Below are 18,567 nucleotides of genomic sequence, written 5' to 3'. Positions count from 1 at the left end.
TTAAGAGACGACAAACCTAAAATAGGGATCTGCAGGTGAAGAAGATAAGTTTGTATTCTGTATCTATTAACTTATGGGACCCTTAACTTATAAGAATTATGTATCAAATGTTTTTTTGTATATATAGTGTAGTCCTATATATATTTTCACAATCACAGCTTTGCACTGTTTATGAACTTGCTGTAAAATTTTAAAAACACGTGTCATCTTTCATCATATTCATCATAGTTGTCTGTTGCCAATCTTTGGTTAATGGTGAAAATGACTTTAACCCAACCATAAATAAGAATTTATCCATTTATTTGGATTTTTCTCCCAAGTAAAAAAAGTTTAATCAGAGGTAAAAGGTAAACCCATAAATCCAAGAAATCCCATTTTGTGAGAGAGGGGGAAGGAAGGAGGTTTCTTGCGCAAGGAACAAAGAACCCCTTCTCCCCAATGATTATGGCAGAACCGCCACAATCACCCTCAAAATACAGCCAAGTCCCTATTCCTAAATCCCTGCCACCGATTACCAAGCCCCCAAAAGCAGCAATCTCAGCTCCAAAGCCTTCCTGGTTCTCCCCCGAAAGGTATACCTCCTTATAATTCAATTCTCAATTGACATTTCTTGGTTACCTGAAATTAATTATGTACATTTTCACCATCTGCATCGATGATCGAGCTGGAAAGTGATTGAAATGGTTACGCTTTTGCAAGGTTGCTGTTAATCCTGTGTCTAGTTAACTTGATCAATTATATTGATCGAGGAGCAATAGCAAGCAATGGGGTCAATGGGAGCATTGGGATTTGTGATGAGAGCGGAATTTGCCATGCCGGTACCGGAATTCAGTAAGAATTATGATTAATTGTCATAGACGGAATTTTAATGATTAATTGTCATGCAAGTTTGAGGCCTTAGGCCGAAATTACAGTTTACCTGAGATATTGTTACAGATAACTTTTATCTAAGCTGTTATGTTTTGTTGGTGTACGAAGGTCTTGCCTATTCTCCATGTTAAGAGGATTGTTATGAAAGTTAGAGCTTTCATAGTTACAGGGCCCTTCCAATGAGGGATCCCTATTTTAAGCCATTTATAGGGATAGGGCATTACACCAACTTCCCGATTATAATTTTACATCTCCACCGTTCATATCTTAGGTCTATATGAGTAGATCACCTCTACAAAATTTCATATGATTTGGTGATCGTTAAGGCTTTCAAAAGTTCAATTTAGTTTTAATGACCTTTAACGGTTTTAGTTTGACATAAGCTGGACCGTTCAAAATCATTAAAACTAAATCAAACTTTTGAAAGTCTTAACGATCACCAAATCATATGAAATTTTGTAGAGGTGATCTACTCATATAGACCTAAGATATGAACGGTAGAGATGTAAAAATTCAATTGGGAAGTGGTGTAATGCCCTATCCCTAGAAAGTGGCTAAAAATAGGGATCCCTCAATGGAAGGGGGCTGTTCATAGTTATGTGCTCTAAGTGGATTACATTTGTGATTTCTTTTACAGGGGAGATTTTAAATTGAACAACTTTCAAGATGGTGTTCTATCATCTGCATTTATGGTTGGGCTTCTTCTGGCCTCACCCATATTTGCATCATTGGCAAAGAGGTGAGCACTTTGTGTTACTAGACGAGTTGTGAGTCTATCCGAGATGTGATTTAGCCGATTTGATCTATAAGTTCATGTGCATTGTTGTCCTTGCAGCCACAATCCTTTTAGGCTGATTGGAGTTGGGTTATCTATTTGGACATTTGCCACAGCTGGGTGTGGTAGTTCATTTAATTTCTGGTCTATTGCAATATGTCGCATGTGAGTGCTACTATCTTTTACACTATGTTTTGCTTTTAGTTGGCTTTGTATTGCATCATTAGCATCTATCTGTACTAGATTCTGAGTTATGACTGGGTTTTGAACCATTGTAGGCTGGTTGGAGTTGGTGAGGCATCTTTCATAAGTCTTGCAGCTCCATTCATTGATGACCATGCCCCTGCAGATCAGGTTTGGCTCCTCCCCTAAATTTTTATTCTTTCCTAAACGATCTTATAATTGGAAAACTGGGATTCTGCCTACAACCTGGAAAAAGAACTGAAAGAAAATCTGATGTACTTTCTGATAAGCTTCCATGATGCTCATAATTTTTCTGAGTATTTGCTCATTGTGGGTGTAGAAAACAGCATGGCTGGCAACGTTTTACATGTGTATACCAACTGGAGTTGCTATAGGCTATGTCTATGGCGGATGTGTAAGTTTCTAGATTTGTCAAACTATCTTCCTATCTTTGTAACATATATGGAGCTTTATTTTTTGAATGTCTTTAAAGAGAATTTGGAATTTCCTATATGTTTGAGTCAGTGTTGGAGCTTGTTAATGGGACTAATCAATATAATTTTAGATATGGGTACAATTACAAGCAGAGTTTGGAATGAAGATCGTAAGTTTATCAGTTTTTCTTCCTAATAGAAAATCATTTGCCTTTACAGCCACTTTCATGGATTTTCGACAATGTTCCACATGGACTCGAGCATTCTTTGACTAAGAGCTCTTGTTTCATCAGCTGGTAAAACTTTGTTGGACATCCATGAATGTACCATTGACAATAAAATCAGCTTCATATGTTAGGTTAATAATGGGGCTAGCTGTTAGGGACTTAGGGGACGAACTTTCAGATCAAAGAGTCATCTACCATATAAACCAATTATATCTTCTGTATTTGCTCCTGGCTCCTGCATGTTCTGATAATGACTCTAAAGTTCTTTATATAGCAAAACATTTATGTTTTAATTTGAAAACTATTATTTCTAGAAAGGTCCTTTAGTTATTTGTTTATAAGTGCTTTTACAAATTTTAGAGTAATCTTTTAAATATATATATATTTATATAATCTCTTTTGTGTATTTTATATTGTTAGAATGTTAGTAATCATCAAGGATGATGATTTTATTTCCTCATGGATATTGATATATTGTCCCAATTTTTCACTCTCGTAGATATGCATCAATATAACATGATGCTTATTGACTCCTGCCCAGGTTGGAGACATCATCAGTTGGCGTTGTGCATTCTGGGGAGAGGCCCTTTTAATGCTTCCATTTGCTGTCTTGAATTTTTTGGTGAAACCATTGCAGATGAAAGGTTCCCTTTTTTTTTGTGCTTCCTCATGTTTAATAACTATTTTTTTTTATGATCCATCAGAATTTTAACCTGTGACAAAATTTGTAACTTTAGGTTTACCTCCTACTGGCTCCACAATGCTTTTGGAATCTATTGAAACTAGTCCTTTGATAGAAGGTATTGCAGGTTCTGTTATTTGGTATTGTCGGTTTACATTTTCAAATGGAATATACTTTTGCATCTTTTAGTTCATGAATACCTGAATGGCCTCCGTCATGGGGAGAATACAGTTTCTGTGGTTTTGTTTACGAGCTAGCAGTTAGGCTGAGTTTTACCTGTATGGCAGATAGTTTAGTATGCAAACACTTTCTAAGCTAGTTATAATGAAACATCTATGCTACACCAGAAAGACAAGCAGCCCATCCTCTTCATCTTTAAGTTCTGCGACAACATTAATACTTTGTTTCTTGGAATTCTGATGGGCTTCAAACTGCAGGTTTAAAGATCCCAAACATAAATGGTCGCGTGACAGTTGCCTCCGGTGAGGCCTCGTGGTAAGTACTAATTAATTACATCCATCCTCTTCATCCCTTTTCCCATTACTACCAAAGATTGAAAGGTGAAAAATAGAGAAAGACACATAGAATTTAATGGACAAGAAGGAAATCAAATATAAATTAAAACGAGATGGAATCTTACAAGTTAAGAGGAGCATAATTAAGAAAGACCAATATATCAAGGGAACCAAAATATTTTAAAAGGCCTCACTCATTAATATCTCTGTAGCAAAGATAAAAACTGCTAAGTTATGTTACTTGATCTTACACCAGCATAAACTAAATGTTGATCATGAGGGAAAAATAACAAAAGGTTTTCAAGTCAAATACCCCTTTCCTTTTCACATCTGGATATCTGTTATCATAGTTTCAGATTAAGAGAACAAATGTTTCAATTAGGAGTTGGATAGGTGTAGTACTCATCTAACATCCTTGAACATTCTCATAGTGTGTTCTTTTTCCTATTGTGTATCACAGGACATGCCCTATAATCAAATTTTTGAACGAACTTTCAAGCTTCTCAAAGGATTTGAAAGTACTTTTGGTGGATAAAGTTTACATTGTTAATGTATTAGGTATTCCTTTAACTCTGTTTCTGTTCTCAAATTTTCATATTTATTTGTCGGATTTTAAGTATATGCTTCATCAGTTCAAAAATCCTCACATCCTGATCATATGTTATTTTATGAAATCTGTGCACTGATATCTGAATTGTCTGTTCTGTTTTAGTGCAACAATGTGGTAGCTTTCAGTCTTGTTACTCGTTATTAATGTTTTTTTTTCTGTTCCGAAATATGATTGCTGGCAGGTTATGTGTCATACAACTTTGTCATCGGAACCTACTCATACTGGGGGCCAAAGGCTGGTTATAACATATACCATATGGTATAGCTCTTTTTCTGGACAACGTTTGTTAAAACGGAACTGGTTTTAGTTTTTCCTTCTTTATTTTGTCCTCCAATTGTACATATAGTTATTGGTAAGTTCATGAAATTACATTCTTTTGTGCATGGGTATGAGGCGTTTATTGCATGATTAAGGGGACATAGATGATAGGTTAAAAGATGTGATTAGCCCCTTCAATTTAGCAACTATTTATGATAGGATGGCAGACTACAATAGACACCAACAGCAGTATTGACAAATACCTATTTATTGGAACTTTTGACAGAGTAAACCAGATTTGATGTTCGGAGGTATTACTCTTCTCTGTGGACTTGTAGGAACTTTAAGTGGAGGTCTCATCCTTGATGCAGTTGGTGCCACAATTCAAAATGCTTTTAAGGTAAGTTTTGCTTGTTTCCAGGATTAGGCCACCAAACTTTCTTCTTTTGTAATGCTTTCAAGTGAGTTCTGACTGCTGCCATTACAGCTTCTCGCTGGAGCGACAATGCTGGGTGCAATATTTTGCTTCAGTGCGTTTTGTGCAAAGAACTTGTACAATTTTGTAGTTCTTTTCTCACTGGGGGAGCTACTTCTGTTTTCAACACAGGTGTTCAATGTGTATTAGTCTACTTTAGAAAATGAATTGAATTTGTTGCTGATGAGTATGGTATTGTAATTTGAAATATTCGGATATATAATACTTGTGAGCATACAAGCAGCACGCTGGCTAACCTGCACATTCATATGTTGTTCATTGTTGATTTCTGATGACTAATATATAATCAGCAAATTGATTAACCTCATTTGTGTAAATTTCTGCTTTATTATGAAGTATGTTCATTAAATGGATATATTTTTTGCCTGTTACTCACTTTCATTTGGCAGGCTCCTGTAAATTATGTGTCTCTGCACTGTGTTAAGCCAGGGCTAAGGCCACTGTCTATGGCTATCTCAACTCTTTCAATCCACGTCTTTGGTGATGTTCCTTCCTCACCACTTGTCGGAGTTGTTCAGGTCTGATTTCTAATTTTCTCAATCATCAGATTTAAGGAAGTGGAGAATACTGCTGATATTCTGTTTATACCATCATGTACTGCTGGTACTGGGAATAGCATCTGTCATTATGCTGGCATGAAGAGAATAAGTTGATTATCAGTATAATTTCTGCATTTTGAATACATGTAATGCATATTGTTAGTGTCTATTGATAATATAGTTTCTACCCAACTATCGCCCTCCACTTTTAACATAAGTATAGAACTCCAGTATCTTTGCTTTTTTTGTCTGTTGTGTGTTATGATCCTTCTTTTAGTTTATTTCTTAGTGTGAGTTGCATCTGTTCAGCAGTGTGGAGTGATTTTCATACGACGCTCGTCTTAAAGCACTATTAGCCTCATCTCTGATTGAATAGTTTTGAACTTTTCATATACAGGATTATGTAGAAAACTGGAGGAAAACGACTCTAATCTTCACCTCTGTTTACTTTGTTGCAACAGGAATATGGTTCATAGGTCAGTGAAGTTGTATTTGCCATAAATAAGTTGGTTCAAACTGAGTATCAGAGTTTAATGAAGCTTGTGCTATTTTTTGTAGGGATCTTCCTTAGAAGTGTTGACAAGTTTGAAGAAGATGATGAAGATGATGGAGTGTCTCCAATAGGGCAAACCAACAAAGAACCATTGCTTGAAGATCACACAATTAAGGGTGGACTAGACTCTGGTGAACTATGATAATTAGTTTACGATAGTCGATGCCTTCAGTTTTTTTGCTTCATCTCTAAGGTAATGCAGATTATATTTGTTTGCATGTTTGTTTTACTGGTCATTTAAGCTGGAAACTCTTTGGTTACACTTGCAGATTCGTCGGGTTGCTTCACTGAAAAAAAAAAAAAAAAAAAAAAAAAAAAAACAAAAGATTTAAATTACATTTCCAGCTTATTCCAGTCAAACAGACATGCAAGCAAATTATGAAATTTCAGCATTGGCGAGCTCAAAATCATTACACATTGTTCATCTTAGGGAATGCAATTTGAACAGTACAGTGTTGTACAGTCATGTATATATTTGTTACCAGAATAATGGAAAAGTTAGGCCAGATTTGCATCTCTCTCTGTATATGTTTTGTTTTATTTTTTATTTTTATTTACTTTTTGGCCACCCAACTCATAATCAGCTGCTCTTTTCCCTACAATCAGTTACCCTCAGAATCTGATGAAAAGGATAGATGTGTTCTCATGAATTGTAACAAAAGCGCATTTCAGTTTTTATTGGCAAACTAAGAGATGAAAAGAAGTTGGTATGCCGGAATCTGGACATGAATCTAGTTAAATTACCTGTAGAGCGACTGCACATTTTTATTCTGTCATCTCGTTTTGTCATCAATTCTTAGGAGAAGCGCTCTAGAGCTAACTGGTTAGCTTTCAAACCCTTCATTTTAGCTCTAGAGTGCATCTCCAATTTTTAGATCTAAATAGTAAATACACCAAAATTTCACAGCTCTCAATCCAAAATACAAACCACCAATGGAAGTGTAATTGGGTTTAGACTTTTCTGGACAGCTAAAAGACCTGTCTATGATATCAGGACGTAGCTTTCTTGAGCAAAAAGTGCAGATATACGTGTCCTACCCTTTGACCTCAAAATTACATATTTGGAAACAAATCGAACTTGATAAGCCTAATTGTATTCTTGGTGATTAGCAACACACAGGTCATAGAGTTCAGCAATGGCGAGTGGAGAGGAAGAAGTGAGGAACAAGCAGGTGATATTCAGGGACTATGTGACCGGCAATCCCAAAGAGTCAGACATGTATGTGACAACCAGTAATACCATTAAGCTCAAGGTTCCACAAGGCTCAGTTGCAGTGCTGGTCAAGAACCTTTACTTGTCGTGTGACCCTTATCTGAGAATCCAAATGGCACGAATTGAAGGTTCTAATGTCTTCACTTCCTTCACCCCTGGATCTGTAAGCTCTGAGACTCTCACCTTGTCTTGGATTTCTCGAGTCTTGGCTTAGTCCCTAGGAGTATCCATAACATTGGCTTCTTCTTCCCCTGTTTCGAGGTTCTTTGTCTTTGTATGTGTTTTGGTCATAGATTCTAGTCTCTGTGAAAAGGGTTAGATACTCTTATTAGTCTATAACAAACAGAAAGAATGAAATCAAGGAAAAGATTAGTGTAGTAGAACAGTTGGATACTGAACCTTGAACACAAACCAATCACTGATGCATTAATTCCTGCAGCCATTGAGTGGGTTTGGAGTGGCTAAAGTATTGGATTCCGGGCATCTGGAGTTTAAGGGAGGTGACTTGGTTTGGGGAACAACCGGATGGGAAGAGTATAGTATCATCACAGAACCAGAACAACTCTTCAAGATCCACCACGTACACTGATGTGCCCCTTTCCTACTATACTGGACTTCTTGGTATATATGTTCATATGTTAATAGACACTTCATTTCAGGAATCAATGGACATAAATGTGTCATTCATGGTGTGTAACTCCACTACTTTTCCTTTTCCGATTAGGAATGCCGGGTATGACTGCTTTTGTAGGTTTCCATGAAGTGCTCGCCTAAAAGGGGAGATTATGTGTTCATTTCTGCAGCAGCTGGTGCAGTTGGTCAGCTTGTTGGGCAGTTTGCAAAGTTGATGGGGTGCTATGTTGTTGGAAGTGTTGGAAGCAAAGAGACGGTGAGCTAGCTACGTACAATATCAACTATATATTTTAAGCTATGTACATATGTCTGTGATCATATACAATAAAGTTTGGAAAAATGATCCAAATAGTATCTCACATTTTTGAGAAGCTAAACTTTGGTATCTCAATTTTAAAAAACTTCACAATAGTATCTCACGTTTTAACCTCGACCCAAATTTAGTGTCTAAAACTATTACCTCCGTTAAAATGACTAACAGCTGAAGGATAGTTTGGTCTTTTTGTATTTTAACATTTTTTCTGGACAAATATTTTAACCTTTTTTTATTTTCTCTTTTCCCACCTTATCTCTCTCCTATTCTATCCACCGGATTTCACCAACTCCAAATTCAATTCCCAGACGTAACTCCGACTAGGGATGGCAATGGGTAGGGTAGGGTAAAGGGATCAAAATACCATACCCTTACCCTTTTACATTTTTCATCCCCATACCCGTCCCCGTCCCCATAATTAGATAATGGGGATTCCCCGTACCCGCACCATTTGGGGATTACATTTCCATACCCGCCCCGATCCCAGTTAACAATTATGTATTAAATTAATTTGTTTAAAAAAAATACGAAATATAGAAGTATGAAATTAAAATCAAATACCAAAAATAAATAAGTTTCATGTTTCAATCCAATAAAAATAAATACAAGTCTCGCTAAAAAGAACAATACCGGTAAATGAATGTCTATGCATTCGACAAAAAAATCCACAATGCATGCATGCTTAATGCAACATAACAATTTGTTTATATAACTTTGCTTTAAACTAGGGTTTGCTCGTATGAGATTTGGGTTTGGATTTGTTATATATTGCTTTAATAAACAATCTTTTTGGTGTAAAATTTCATTAAGAGAATAAATTAGTATAATAAAAGGGAAGTTCTATTAAATATTTATTAAGAGAATCATTTTTTTACATAAATATATATTTATAAATTATATATAAATATATATATAATAAATTATATAATTATATATAATAATATTTTCATCCTTAATGGATGGGGATGGGGACGAATATTAAAATATCATACCCGCCCTGTACCCGATTTAAGAATCCGAATACAGGGGATACCCATCCCCATTACCCGTTTATCCCCGTATATTTTCCCCGTTAGGGTCGAATACCCATGGGTACTCTACCCGCTGGGGATTACTGTCATCCCTAACTCCGACAATCGCCACAACCCGCCCGTCTCGAGTGCCGCACTCCTTTCCCAGCCTCGGGGGGTCGGTTGATCAGGTTCAAGGGCAACAAATTGGTCATGGCGTCGTCAACATCGAAGACGTAATTTGGATGTATTGAGCTACTGTGTTTTGGAGCCCAGGGGTTGAGGGAAGCACCAATCTTTATGTAACTAACTTGGATCATGGTGTTATTACTAATAGAGATATTGAGGTACTTGTGTTTATTATACTTTGATTTTTGACTTGAATATACATTTTGATTATTTCGTGTTCTTCCTCTGTTTGCATTTTGGAATTGGGGCTTTGACTAAAGAGTGCCAAATTTACCAACTTAGGGTACTAGGTTGTAAATATTTTTATATGAACTATGTTTTTCAAGGTAGGAGACTAGGAGTTTTACTGTGACCTTGAATGTTGATACCCCTGTTTCAATTTGTCATTGTAAGAAGTGATATCCATGAATCATATGTCTGGGTTAAATTGTGCCATAGGATGCTGCTTAATCAGTCAGGGTAAAAGAAGGAATGGATAGTGAGTTTTACTGGAGAGGGGCCATGGCGCTGCGGAATAGATAGTGCTTCTTTGGGTGATCTATCATTGCTCTGGATATACGAACTCGCCGAGCTTGAGCTTGAGCTTGTAGAGAATGGTGGTCTTACCAGCGGCATCGAGTCGACCCACCATGTTTGTATACGCATATCTGTGTAGGCAAAGAGATGGCATGAAGCCTGGTGAAAGACATCCCCATGTTTGTTTCACCTGAGGAAATGGAAGGAGGAGAGATCGTATTCATCGTAGATCTCCTCTCCGGCTCTTAGTGTGTGTCTAGGTAGAGAAGAGAGGAGAGGAGTTGTCTACCACAAACTAAAGAGACCAATATTTTTTTTATTTGTTGGTCTATAAAGACTAGTTTTAAATTAATAGTTTTTTCTTCAGTTATTTATTATATTAAAAAAGTAATGAAAAATAAAAGGTTAAAGGGTAATTTGATCATTTTATGATTAAATATGACTCACGTCAATTATTTTTAACGGAGGTAACGGTTCTAGACACCAAACTTAAATTGGGGTATAAACGTGAGATATTGTTTTGAAGTTTTCTAAAGTTGGGATACCAAAACTTAGCTTCTGTGAAATGTGAGATATTATTTGGACAATTTTCCCATAAAGTTTTATACTATATCATCATTTCGCTTATTGTAGGTTGATCTATTAAAGAACAAGCTAGGGTTTGATGAGGCTTTCAATTATAAGGAAGAGCATGACCTTGATGCTGCTTTGAAAAGGTCAGTATATTTCCCTACACTCCAAAGTGACATTGTTCAATTTGGACATTAATTACAACATCAAATGAAAAAAATGAACTTATATATATATTCAGGGCCCTTCCACTAAGGGATTCCTTATCATGACTTATATGAGGGATTAAGCATTAGCCCAACTTTTTGATCACATATCAACATCTCCACCATTCAACCTCTAGGTATATATGAGTAGATCATTTCTGGAAATTTTCAGCCAAATTGGTGATCTTTAAGGCTTCGAACTAGCTTAAATCAATAGACGGTTCAAATCTGCCAATCCTGAACCGTTCATGAAAATTGCAGTTTTGAGCACCTTAACGATCATCAATTTGGATGAAATTTTGCAGAAGTGATCTACATATTAGGACCTAAAAACTGAACGGTTAAGATTGAAAAATGTGATCGAAAAATAGGTTTAATGCTTGATCCCTCATATATGTCAAAAAAAAGGATCCCTTAGTGGAAGGGCCATGTATATATATATATATATATATATATATATATATATGTACTATTAAAACCTCTGAATGCTTAAGAGGGATTCCTAAGCATGGTAAGGTTTTGACATGACTCTTAATTTCTTTGACTAAGGATGTATGTACGGAAGTCCAAGGGGAAGGATTTTTTTGTAATCTATTGAACAGAGGTTTACAATGTTTCCTAAGGTTTTTGTAAAAATCTGCTACATAATTTAAAGATCCTAGAAATCTTTGTAATTGATTTTTATCTAAAATGACATCTGGAAATTTGTCAGCGAATTGAATTGCTCTATCAATAGGTTTAATCTGGAGTTGGTGACTGTTAAATCCAAGAAAACGAATGTTGGTTTGGAATAATTTGATTTTTGAGGCAGAAATAACTAGACCATTATTCTTTATTATGGAAAAGAATTGGTGAAGATGTTTCCAGTGTTGATCAATTGATTGAGAGAAGATTAGAACATCATCAATGTAGACAATAGAGAAGTGACTATAAGGATTGAATATATCGTTCATTATGTTTTGGAATTCGCTAGGTGCATTTTTTAATCCGAATGGCATAACATTCCAATCATAATGTCCAAAAGGCGTGACAAATGCAGTTTTGTATTTGTCGGCTTCACTAATTTGAATTTGCCAAAATCCTTATTTCTGCTTAATTTTACTTATCTCCTCAATCCCCAGGTGGCGGACTACCGCCTAGGAGTGGATCTTGAGTTGATCTATCTGCTTTACTTATTTTGTAAAGTTTTGAGTAAACTCCCTTAATTTTAAAGATTTTTGGTTTTATTTTCTTTTACTTACTTCCTTTTAAGCCTGTTATTCTCTCCAACCAAACATTAAGTCCAGGTCCAAACACTAAGTCCCAGTTGAGGCATGAGCGGATGCGGCATGAGCGGAGAAGAGCGAGTACTAGTCTTTAGGGTCTTAAGCTAAGGATCTTAAATCCTCCTATCTTTTATGTGAACTTGAGGGAATAACTGTGAATTCTTCACTGAATTGAGTTAAAACTCTCTCAGGGTCGAATTTATCCCACCATTTTACTAGGAATTGTCTTGTAACCATGTATTCTTCAGGTTCAATTTTGTATTGCCATTTCAGAATCCAAGGAATTTTATACTTGGCCATAAATTGAAGAGTGGGAGAAAATCTTTTCTCATAATCTGAAAGTGTCATGACTGTAGTAAATTTTGTGACTGCATTCTGGAGTTGTGAAGGGTGAAGATCAAAAGAGCAACCATGGTCACCCCACCAATTGCAAAACCACATGGGGAACTGGCGATTGAATCTTCTGTCGAAATTGAGGAACCAATGGTATCAGAGCAAATTGATAAAAGCATTCAGATATGTTGGTCGGATAAATGTTTTATTTATCTGCTTCCGTGTTTTGGTATCAGAGCCAAAACGGCCTGATATAGTTAATCATTCAAAACCCTCCAACCCCAGGTGGCGGACTACCGCCTAGGAGAGGTTCTGGAGTTTATTTCTGCTTAATTTTACTTATCTCCTCAATCCCCAGGTGGCGGACTACCGCCTAGGAGTGGATCTTGAGTTGATCTATCTGCTTTACTTATTTTGTGAAGTTTTGAGTAAACTCCCTTAATTTTAAAGATTTTTGGTTTTATTTTCTTTTACTTACTTCCTTTTAAGCCTGTTATTCTCTCCAACCAAACATTAAGTCCAGGTCCAAACACTAAGTCCCAGTTGAGGCATGAGCGGAGAAGAGCGAGTACTAGTCTTTAGGGTCTTAAGCTAAGGATCTTAAATCCTCCTATCTTCTTAGTTTCGGTCTTGTTTTCTCTTCTTTTCCCAAAAATGAGTCGACTTTTTAGATCCAACTCAGTCACTTCTAGTTCATCTAGGTCCTCCCTCAATAGGATTCCAGATATAGTCAACGAGGAACAAATAGAGTATCAGTCAAACGATAACATAGATATAAATGACTGGAATATTCCCAGAGTCCCTAGTCATGAAATTTATAAGAAAAAATGGAGTTTAGCTTCATTCAAAAGTGAACACCATATTAAATCTGTAGAACAAGTTTATGCCCTTAGTAAACAATATGAAACTTGCCAACTTTTTAGTCCAGAATCAATTAAAAAACATAAAAAAGATGGTCATAATTTCTTACATATTGGGTTAGTTCAAATTGGTGTCAAGCCTTTAACTCAAAAAGGTCTTAATGCCTCCATTCTTTTATGTTTAAGAGATGCAAGGTTTACTGATTTTAATGACAGTACCCTTGGATTAATTGAGTCAAGTCTTTTTAATGGTCCAGTTCATTTTAATTGCTACCCAGATTTTACTATTAGCCTCAGTGATCCTCATATCTTAAAAGCTTTAACTCTTAACATTAAAACTTCAGGTTACCATGTCCTTGAAGGAACCCAACCTTTAGCCTTAATTTATAGAATCCATTATAAAGTCACCGGCACAAACATGAATTTCCAAGCCATTAGTAAAAGTCCCAAAAACCATACTCTCTTGATTCAAAGTAGTCAAGAAAACGCCAATATTACTATCCCTCACACTATCAGATGGTCAGATGTCCATCTTCCTTCTGAATGGTCTCTCACTAGTGAGAATCAACCATCTACCGCACAACATAGTCTTTCTGATTTAGACTGTATTCAACAGTTTAATGATGACACAGTAAGAATTAATTTTCAAAACTCTCGAATAAATCAAAACCCAAGAATTCAAGAGGTAGGAAACTCCTCGCGACATTCTTTTGCTACTGCTAGACATTCATTTGCTGGTTCCACTACAGCTGAAACAATGTCTAGACGAGATTCTGATCTAGATAAAGAAATTAAAAATATCAGGATCATGGAATTAGAAGAAGAATTGCAAAAGCTTAAAATTAAAAACATCAAAACTACTTCTCAAGTTAGTTACCCAAATTATTCAGAACATGAACTTCAAAACAATTCCGTCACAGATGAAGATCAAACTTCTCCTACTGCTTCTGATTTTTTAGTTACTCCCCCACTAAATCCTCAATTAAGCACACTTAACCAACCTTTCGTAATCAACTATTCTAAATTAGATAAACATCTTGAATCAAATGAAAACCTCCTTAGGAGAAACCTTTATAGGATGAAATTTCACTCAGCAACCTTAGGTGTCCTACCCTAAGTGATTTCAAATGGTACAAAGATGTTTTCATTTCTCGAGTTATGCTTAGAGACGATAGTAACCAACCATTTTGGAAAGAAAAATTCATAAATGGTCTTCCAAAAATTATTTGCTCATAAATCAGACAAGTTCTTAGTAATGAAACAGGTCACAGTTGTTTAGTTGATCGATAAAATCAAGAAAGAATATTTCAGATCTAGTTTCAAGCATAAATGATTGCCAATCATGAAATAATTGCTCTGATAGGTGGTAGTCCGCCACCTGGGGTTGGAGGGTTTTGAATGATTTCATAACTTTAATTTACCCCTTCAAAACTGAATATGATGGTATTATTACCTACCCTTTTGATGAACCAGTTAAATTTACTTTTCTTTCAAACCCCGAAATCCATACTTTAAAAGCATTTCAAGAAAATAATATTTCAAAAATTCTCGGTTGCATTCAAGCAAAAATCAAACAAATAACCTTTCTCCAAGAAGAAATTAATTTCAAAAGAATTGAAAATCAACTCCAAAACTCTTCTCTTCAGCAAAAGATCAAAACTTTTGAAGAAAAAATAATCAAAGAAATATGTTCTGATATTCCTACTGTCTTTTGGCACAGGAAAAAACATATTGTCTCACTACCTTACATCAAAGAATTCAATGAGAAAAACATCCCCACTAAAGCTTGTCCAATTCAAATGAGTCATGAAATCATGGATTTTTGTAAAAACGAAATTAATGATTTACTCAACAAAGATATTATTCGCCCTAGTAAATCCCCTTGGTCTTGCCCAGCGTTCTATGTTCAGAAAAATGCTGAACTCGAACGAGGGACCCCCCGTTTGGTTATAAATTACAAACCTCTTAACACAGTTTTAGAATGGATCAGGTATCCCATTCCCAATAAAAGAGATCTCATCAACAGATTAAGTGACAATCTATCAGACCAACAGTGGAGAATTTATCGAAAGTTGAGATGACTTAAGTTGGGTTCAATGTAAAATAGGCCATGTTCGACCCTGATAATGTAAGGGGAGGATTTTTTATAAGTAACTGGACGGTTAGATGAGGGGCTTGATTTGTAAGGGTCGAACTGGTTGACTAAAGCTGATTGGTAACTGGGCATATTTGGACTGAGAGTGCTACCAAGAGCATTATAATCGGTGACTGATGTAACAGGAGAATGACCTGTAAAAAGAACTATGTTTGATTTTGACTCAGGAGATTCTGGCTTGACTGGAGAGGATGCCGTAGCTTTTGATTTTCCGGGATTTCTCCCTTTGGATGAGCTAGCCATATAAATGACCAACAGTTACCAATCAACTTAAGGTATCCTCATATCAGACCAACAGTTACTCAGTGGCAGACAAGTTACTATTCACCGACAGTCACTTTTTACTATTCATTACTTTTGTAATCTCTATTTATAGAGGCCTCCGGCTTCATTTGCAGTAGGCTTCATTTTTTCTCTTCTTCTCCTTTCCTCTCTTCCCATTCTCTCTCTCCAGTAAAATACTAGTGTAAACAGAGCCCTTGCTCTTACATATGCATTAATTTATATTTGTAAGTTTGTAACTCTGAGTTCATTTATTAAATCAAATGTTTAAGAGATCTCATCAACAGATTAAATAAATATGTTATTTTTAGTAAATTTGATATGAAATCAGGATTTTGGCAAATTCAAATTAGTGAAGCCGACAAATACAAAACTGCATTTGTCACGCCTTTTGGACATTATGATTGGAATGTTATGCCATTCGGATTAAAAAATGCACCTAGCGAATTCCAAAACATAATGAACGATATATTCAATCCTTATAGTCACTTCTCTATTGTCTACATTGATGATGTTCTAATCTTCTCTCAATCAATTGATCAACACTGGAAACATCTTCACCAATTCTTTTCCATAATAAAGAATAATGGTCTAGTTATTTCTGCCTCAAAAATCAAATTATTCCAAACCAACATTCGTTTTCTTGGATTTAACATTCACCAACTCCAGATTAAACCTATTGATAGAGCAATTCAATTCGCTGACAAATTTCCAGATGTCATTTTAGATAAAAATCAATTACAAAGATTTCTAGGATCTTTAAATTATGTAGCAGATTTTTACAAAAACAGATGTTTTAGAAAAAGATGTTCAAAACATTGCTAGTAAACAGATCTTTGCCCGTTGGCAAGCAATTTTAAGTATCTTTGATTTTGAAATTGCATTCATTAAAGGCAGTGACAATCATATCCCGGATTTCCTAACTCGTGAATTTCTACAGGGCACCACAACATAATGTCTAGCTCATCCAAAGGGAGAAATCCCGGAAAATCAAAAGCTACGGCATCCTCTCCAGTCAAGCCAGAATCTCCTGAGTCAAAATCAAACATAGTTCCTTTTACAGGTCATTCTCCTGTTACATCAGTCACCGATTATAATGCTCTTGGTAGCACTCTCAGTCCAAATATGCCCAGTTACCAATCAGCTTTAGTCAACCAGTTCGACCCTTACAAATCAAGCCCCTCATCTAACCGTCCAGTTACTTATAAAAAATCTTCCCCTTACATTATCAGGGTCGAACATGGCCTATTTTACATTGAACCCAACTTAAGTCATCTCAAAACACGGAAGCAGATAAATAAAACATTTGATTTAATAAATGAACTCAGAGTTACAAACTTACAAATATAAATTAATGCATATGTAAGAGCAAGGGCTCTGTTTACACTAGTATTTTACTAGAGAGAGAGAATGGGAAGAGAGGAAAGGAGAAGAAGAGACAAAATGAAGCCTGCTGCAAATAAAGCCGGAGGCCTCTATAAATAGAGATTACAAAAGTAATGAATAGTAAAAAGTGACTGTCGGTGAATAGTAACTTGTCTGCCACTGAGTAACTGTTGGTCATGTGAATTACTGTTGATGAATAGTGGATTGTCTGTCACGTGATTTACTGTTGATTTCGGTGGAAAAGATGACTGAGACGGTCTTGACTGAATTAATCAAACTCGGCATAAGGGTCTTGACTATCTTCATAATCTGCCCATCTTTTTGGTTGATTGGGGGAACTTTGATGACTGTGAGATGATGAATCTGAAGGAGAATGTTCTTCATCATCATCTGTAGATAAATTTACTGCTTCTTGTAGTAACTGTTTTGCTAATTCTTTTAACTCTTCTGCTTTAGAAGATGAGGATGAACTGGAGGCCTTTTTCTTCTGGGAAGAGGATGGTGACTGCTTTGTCTTCTACCAGTCCGCCACCTGGGGTTGGAGGGTTTTGAATGATTAACTATATCAGGCCGTTTTGGCTCTGATACCAATCCTCCCTCACAAAAAATTAGCCTTACTACAACTTTCGATAAATTCTCCACTACTAAAAAGGAAATAACAATCCAAGATCTACAACATGAAGTAAAAACAATCAAGCATTAGAGGATCCCTTATTATGACTTATATGAGGGATTAAGCATTAGACCTACTTTTCGATCACATTTTTCAATCTTAACCGTTCAGTTTTTAGGTCCTAATATGTAGATCACTTCTGCAAAATTTCATCCAAATTGGTGATCGTTAAGGTGTTCAAAACTGCGAATTAAAATTATAGGTATGAATGGTTCAGGTTTGGCAGATTTGATCCATCAATTGATTTCAGTTAGTTCGAAGCCTTAACGATCACCAAATGGGATGAAATTTTGTAGAAATGATCTACATATATACATCTAAATATTGAACGGTGGAGATGTTGATATGTGATTGAAAAGTTGGTCTAATGCTTGATCCCTCATATATGTCAAAAAAAAGGATCCCTTAGTAGAAGGACCCTATATATATATATATATATCATGGATCAACTATATCAGTTTCGGGGTTATATATCTAAGGGGAGAGGACGTTCTGTCCAAATTTTAAAAGGTCGCTTCTTTGGGTGAACTATCCGATCTAGATTTAAAGTTTGAAACATTTGGTTTAATTCTTTAATTTGGCTAGTATTATCAGAATCGCTATCTGAAGAATCGGAAAAAGAGGTAATTTAGAATAGTTGATTACGAAAGGTTGGTTAAGTGTGCTTAATTGAGGATTTAGTGGGGGAGTAACTAAAAAATCAGAAGCAGTAGGAGAAGTTTGATCTTCATCTGTGACGAAATTGTTTTGAAGTTCATTTTCTGAATAATTTGGGTAACTAACTTGAGAAATAGTTTTGATGTTTTTAATTTGAAGCTTTT

At 35.8% G+C, this 18,567-nt stretch overlaps 1 protein-coding gene and 1 pseudogene across 1 annotated transcript; both read left to right on the top strand.

The window, feature by feature from the left end:
- Positions 1–369: 369 nt before the first annotated feature.
- LOC101305222 (probable sphingolipid transporter spinster homolog 2-like) lies at positions 370–6,284 on the top strand. The gene is made up of 16 exons (XM_004289336.1): positions 370–572; positions 700–831; positions 1,508–1,609; positions 1,706–1,810; positions 1,924–1,999; positions 2,169–2,243; positions 3,031–3,133; positions 3,227–3,289; positions 3,609–3,666; positions 4,147–4,244; positions 4,478–4,554; positions 4,841–4,954; positions 5,042–5,161; positions 5,440–5,568; positions 5,987–6,065; positions 6,148–6,284. The coding sequence occupies exons 1-16, from the start codon at positions 439–441 to the stop codon at positions 6,282–6,284; spliced, it is 1,602 nt and encodes a 533-aa protein (XP_004289384.1). The 5' UTR covers positions 370–438.
- A 994-nt stretch (positions 6,285–7,278) lies between these two features.
- LOC101304920 lies at positions 7,279–10,784 on the top strand (annotated as a pseudogene).
- Positions 10,785–18,567: the final 7,783 nt, after the last annotated feature.

Source organism: Fragaria vesca, linkage group LG1, assembly GCF_000184155.1.
Source record: "Fragaria vesca subsp. vesca linkage group LG1, FraVesHawaii_1.0, whole genome shotgun sequence".
NCBI lineage: Eukaryota > Viridiplantae > Streptophyta > Magnoliopsida > Rosales > Rosaceae > Fragaria > Fragaria vesca.
The sequence above is the reverse complement of the archived record's forward strand: the minus strand, read 5'-3'. Positions and strand labels throughout refer to the sequence as shown.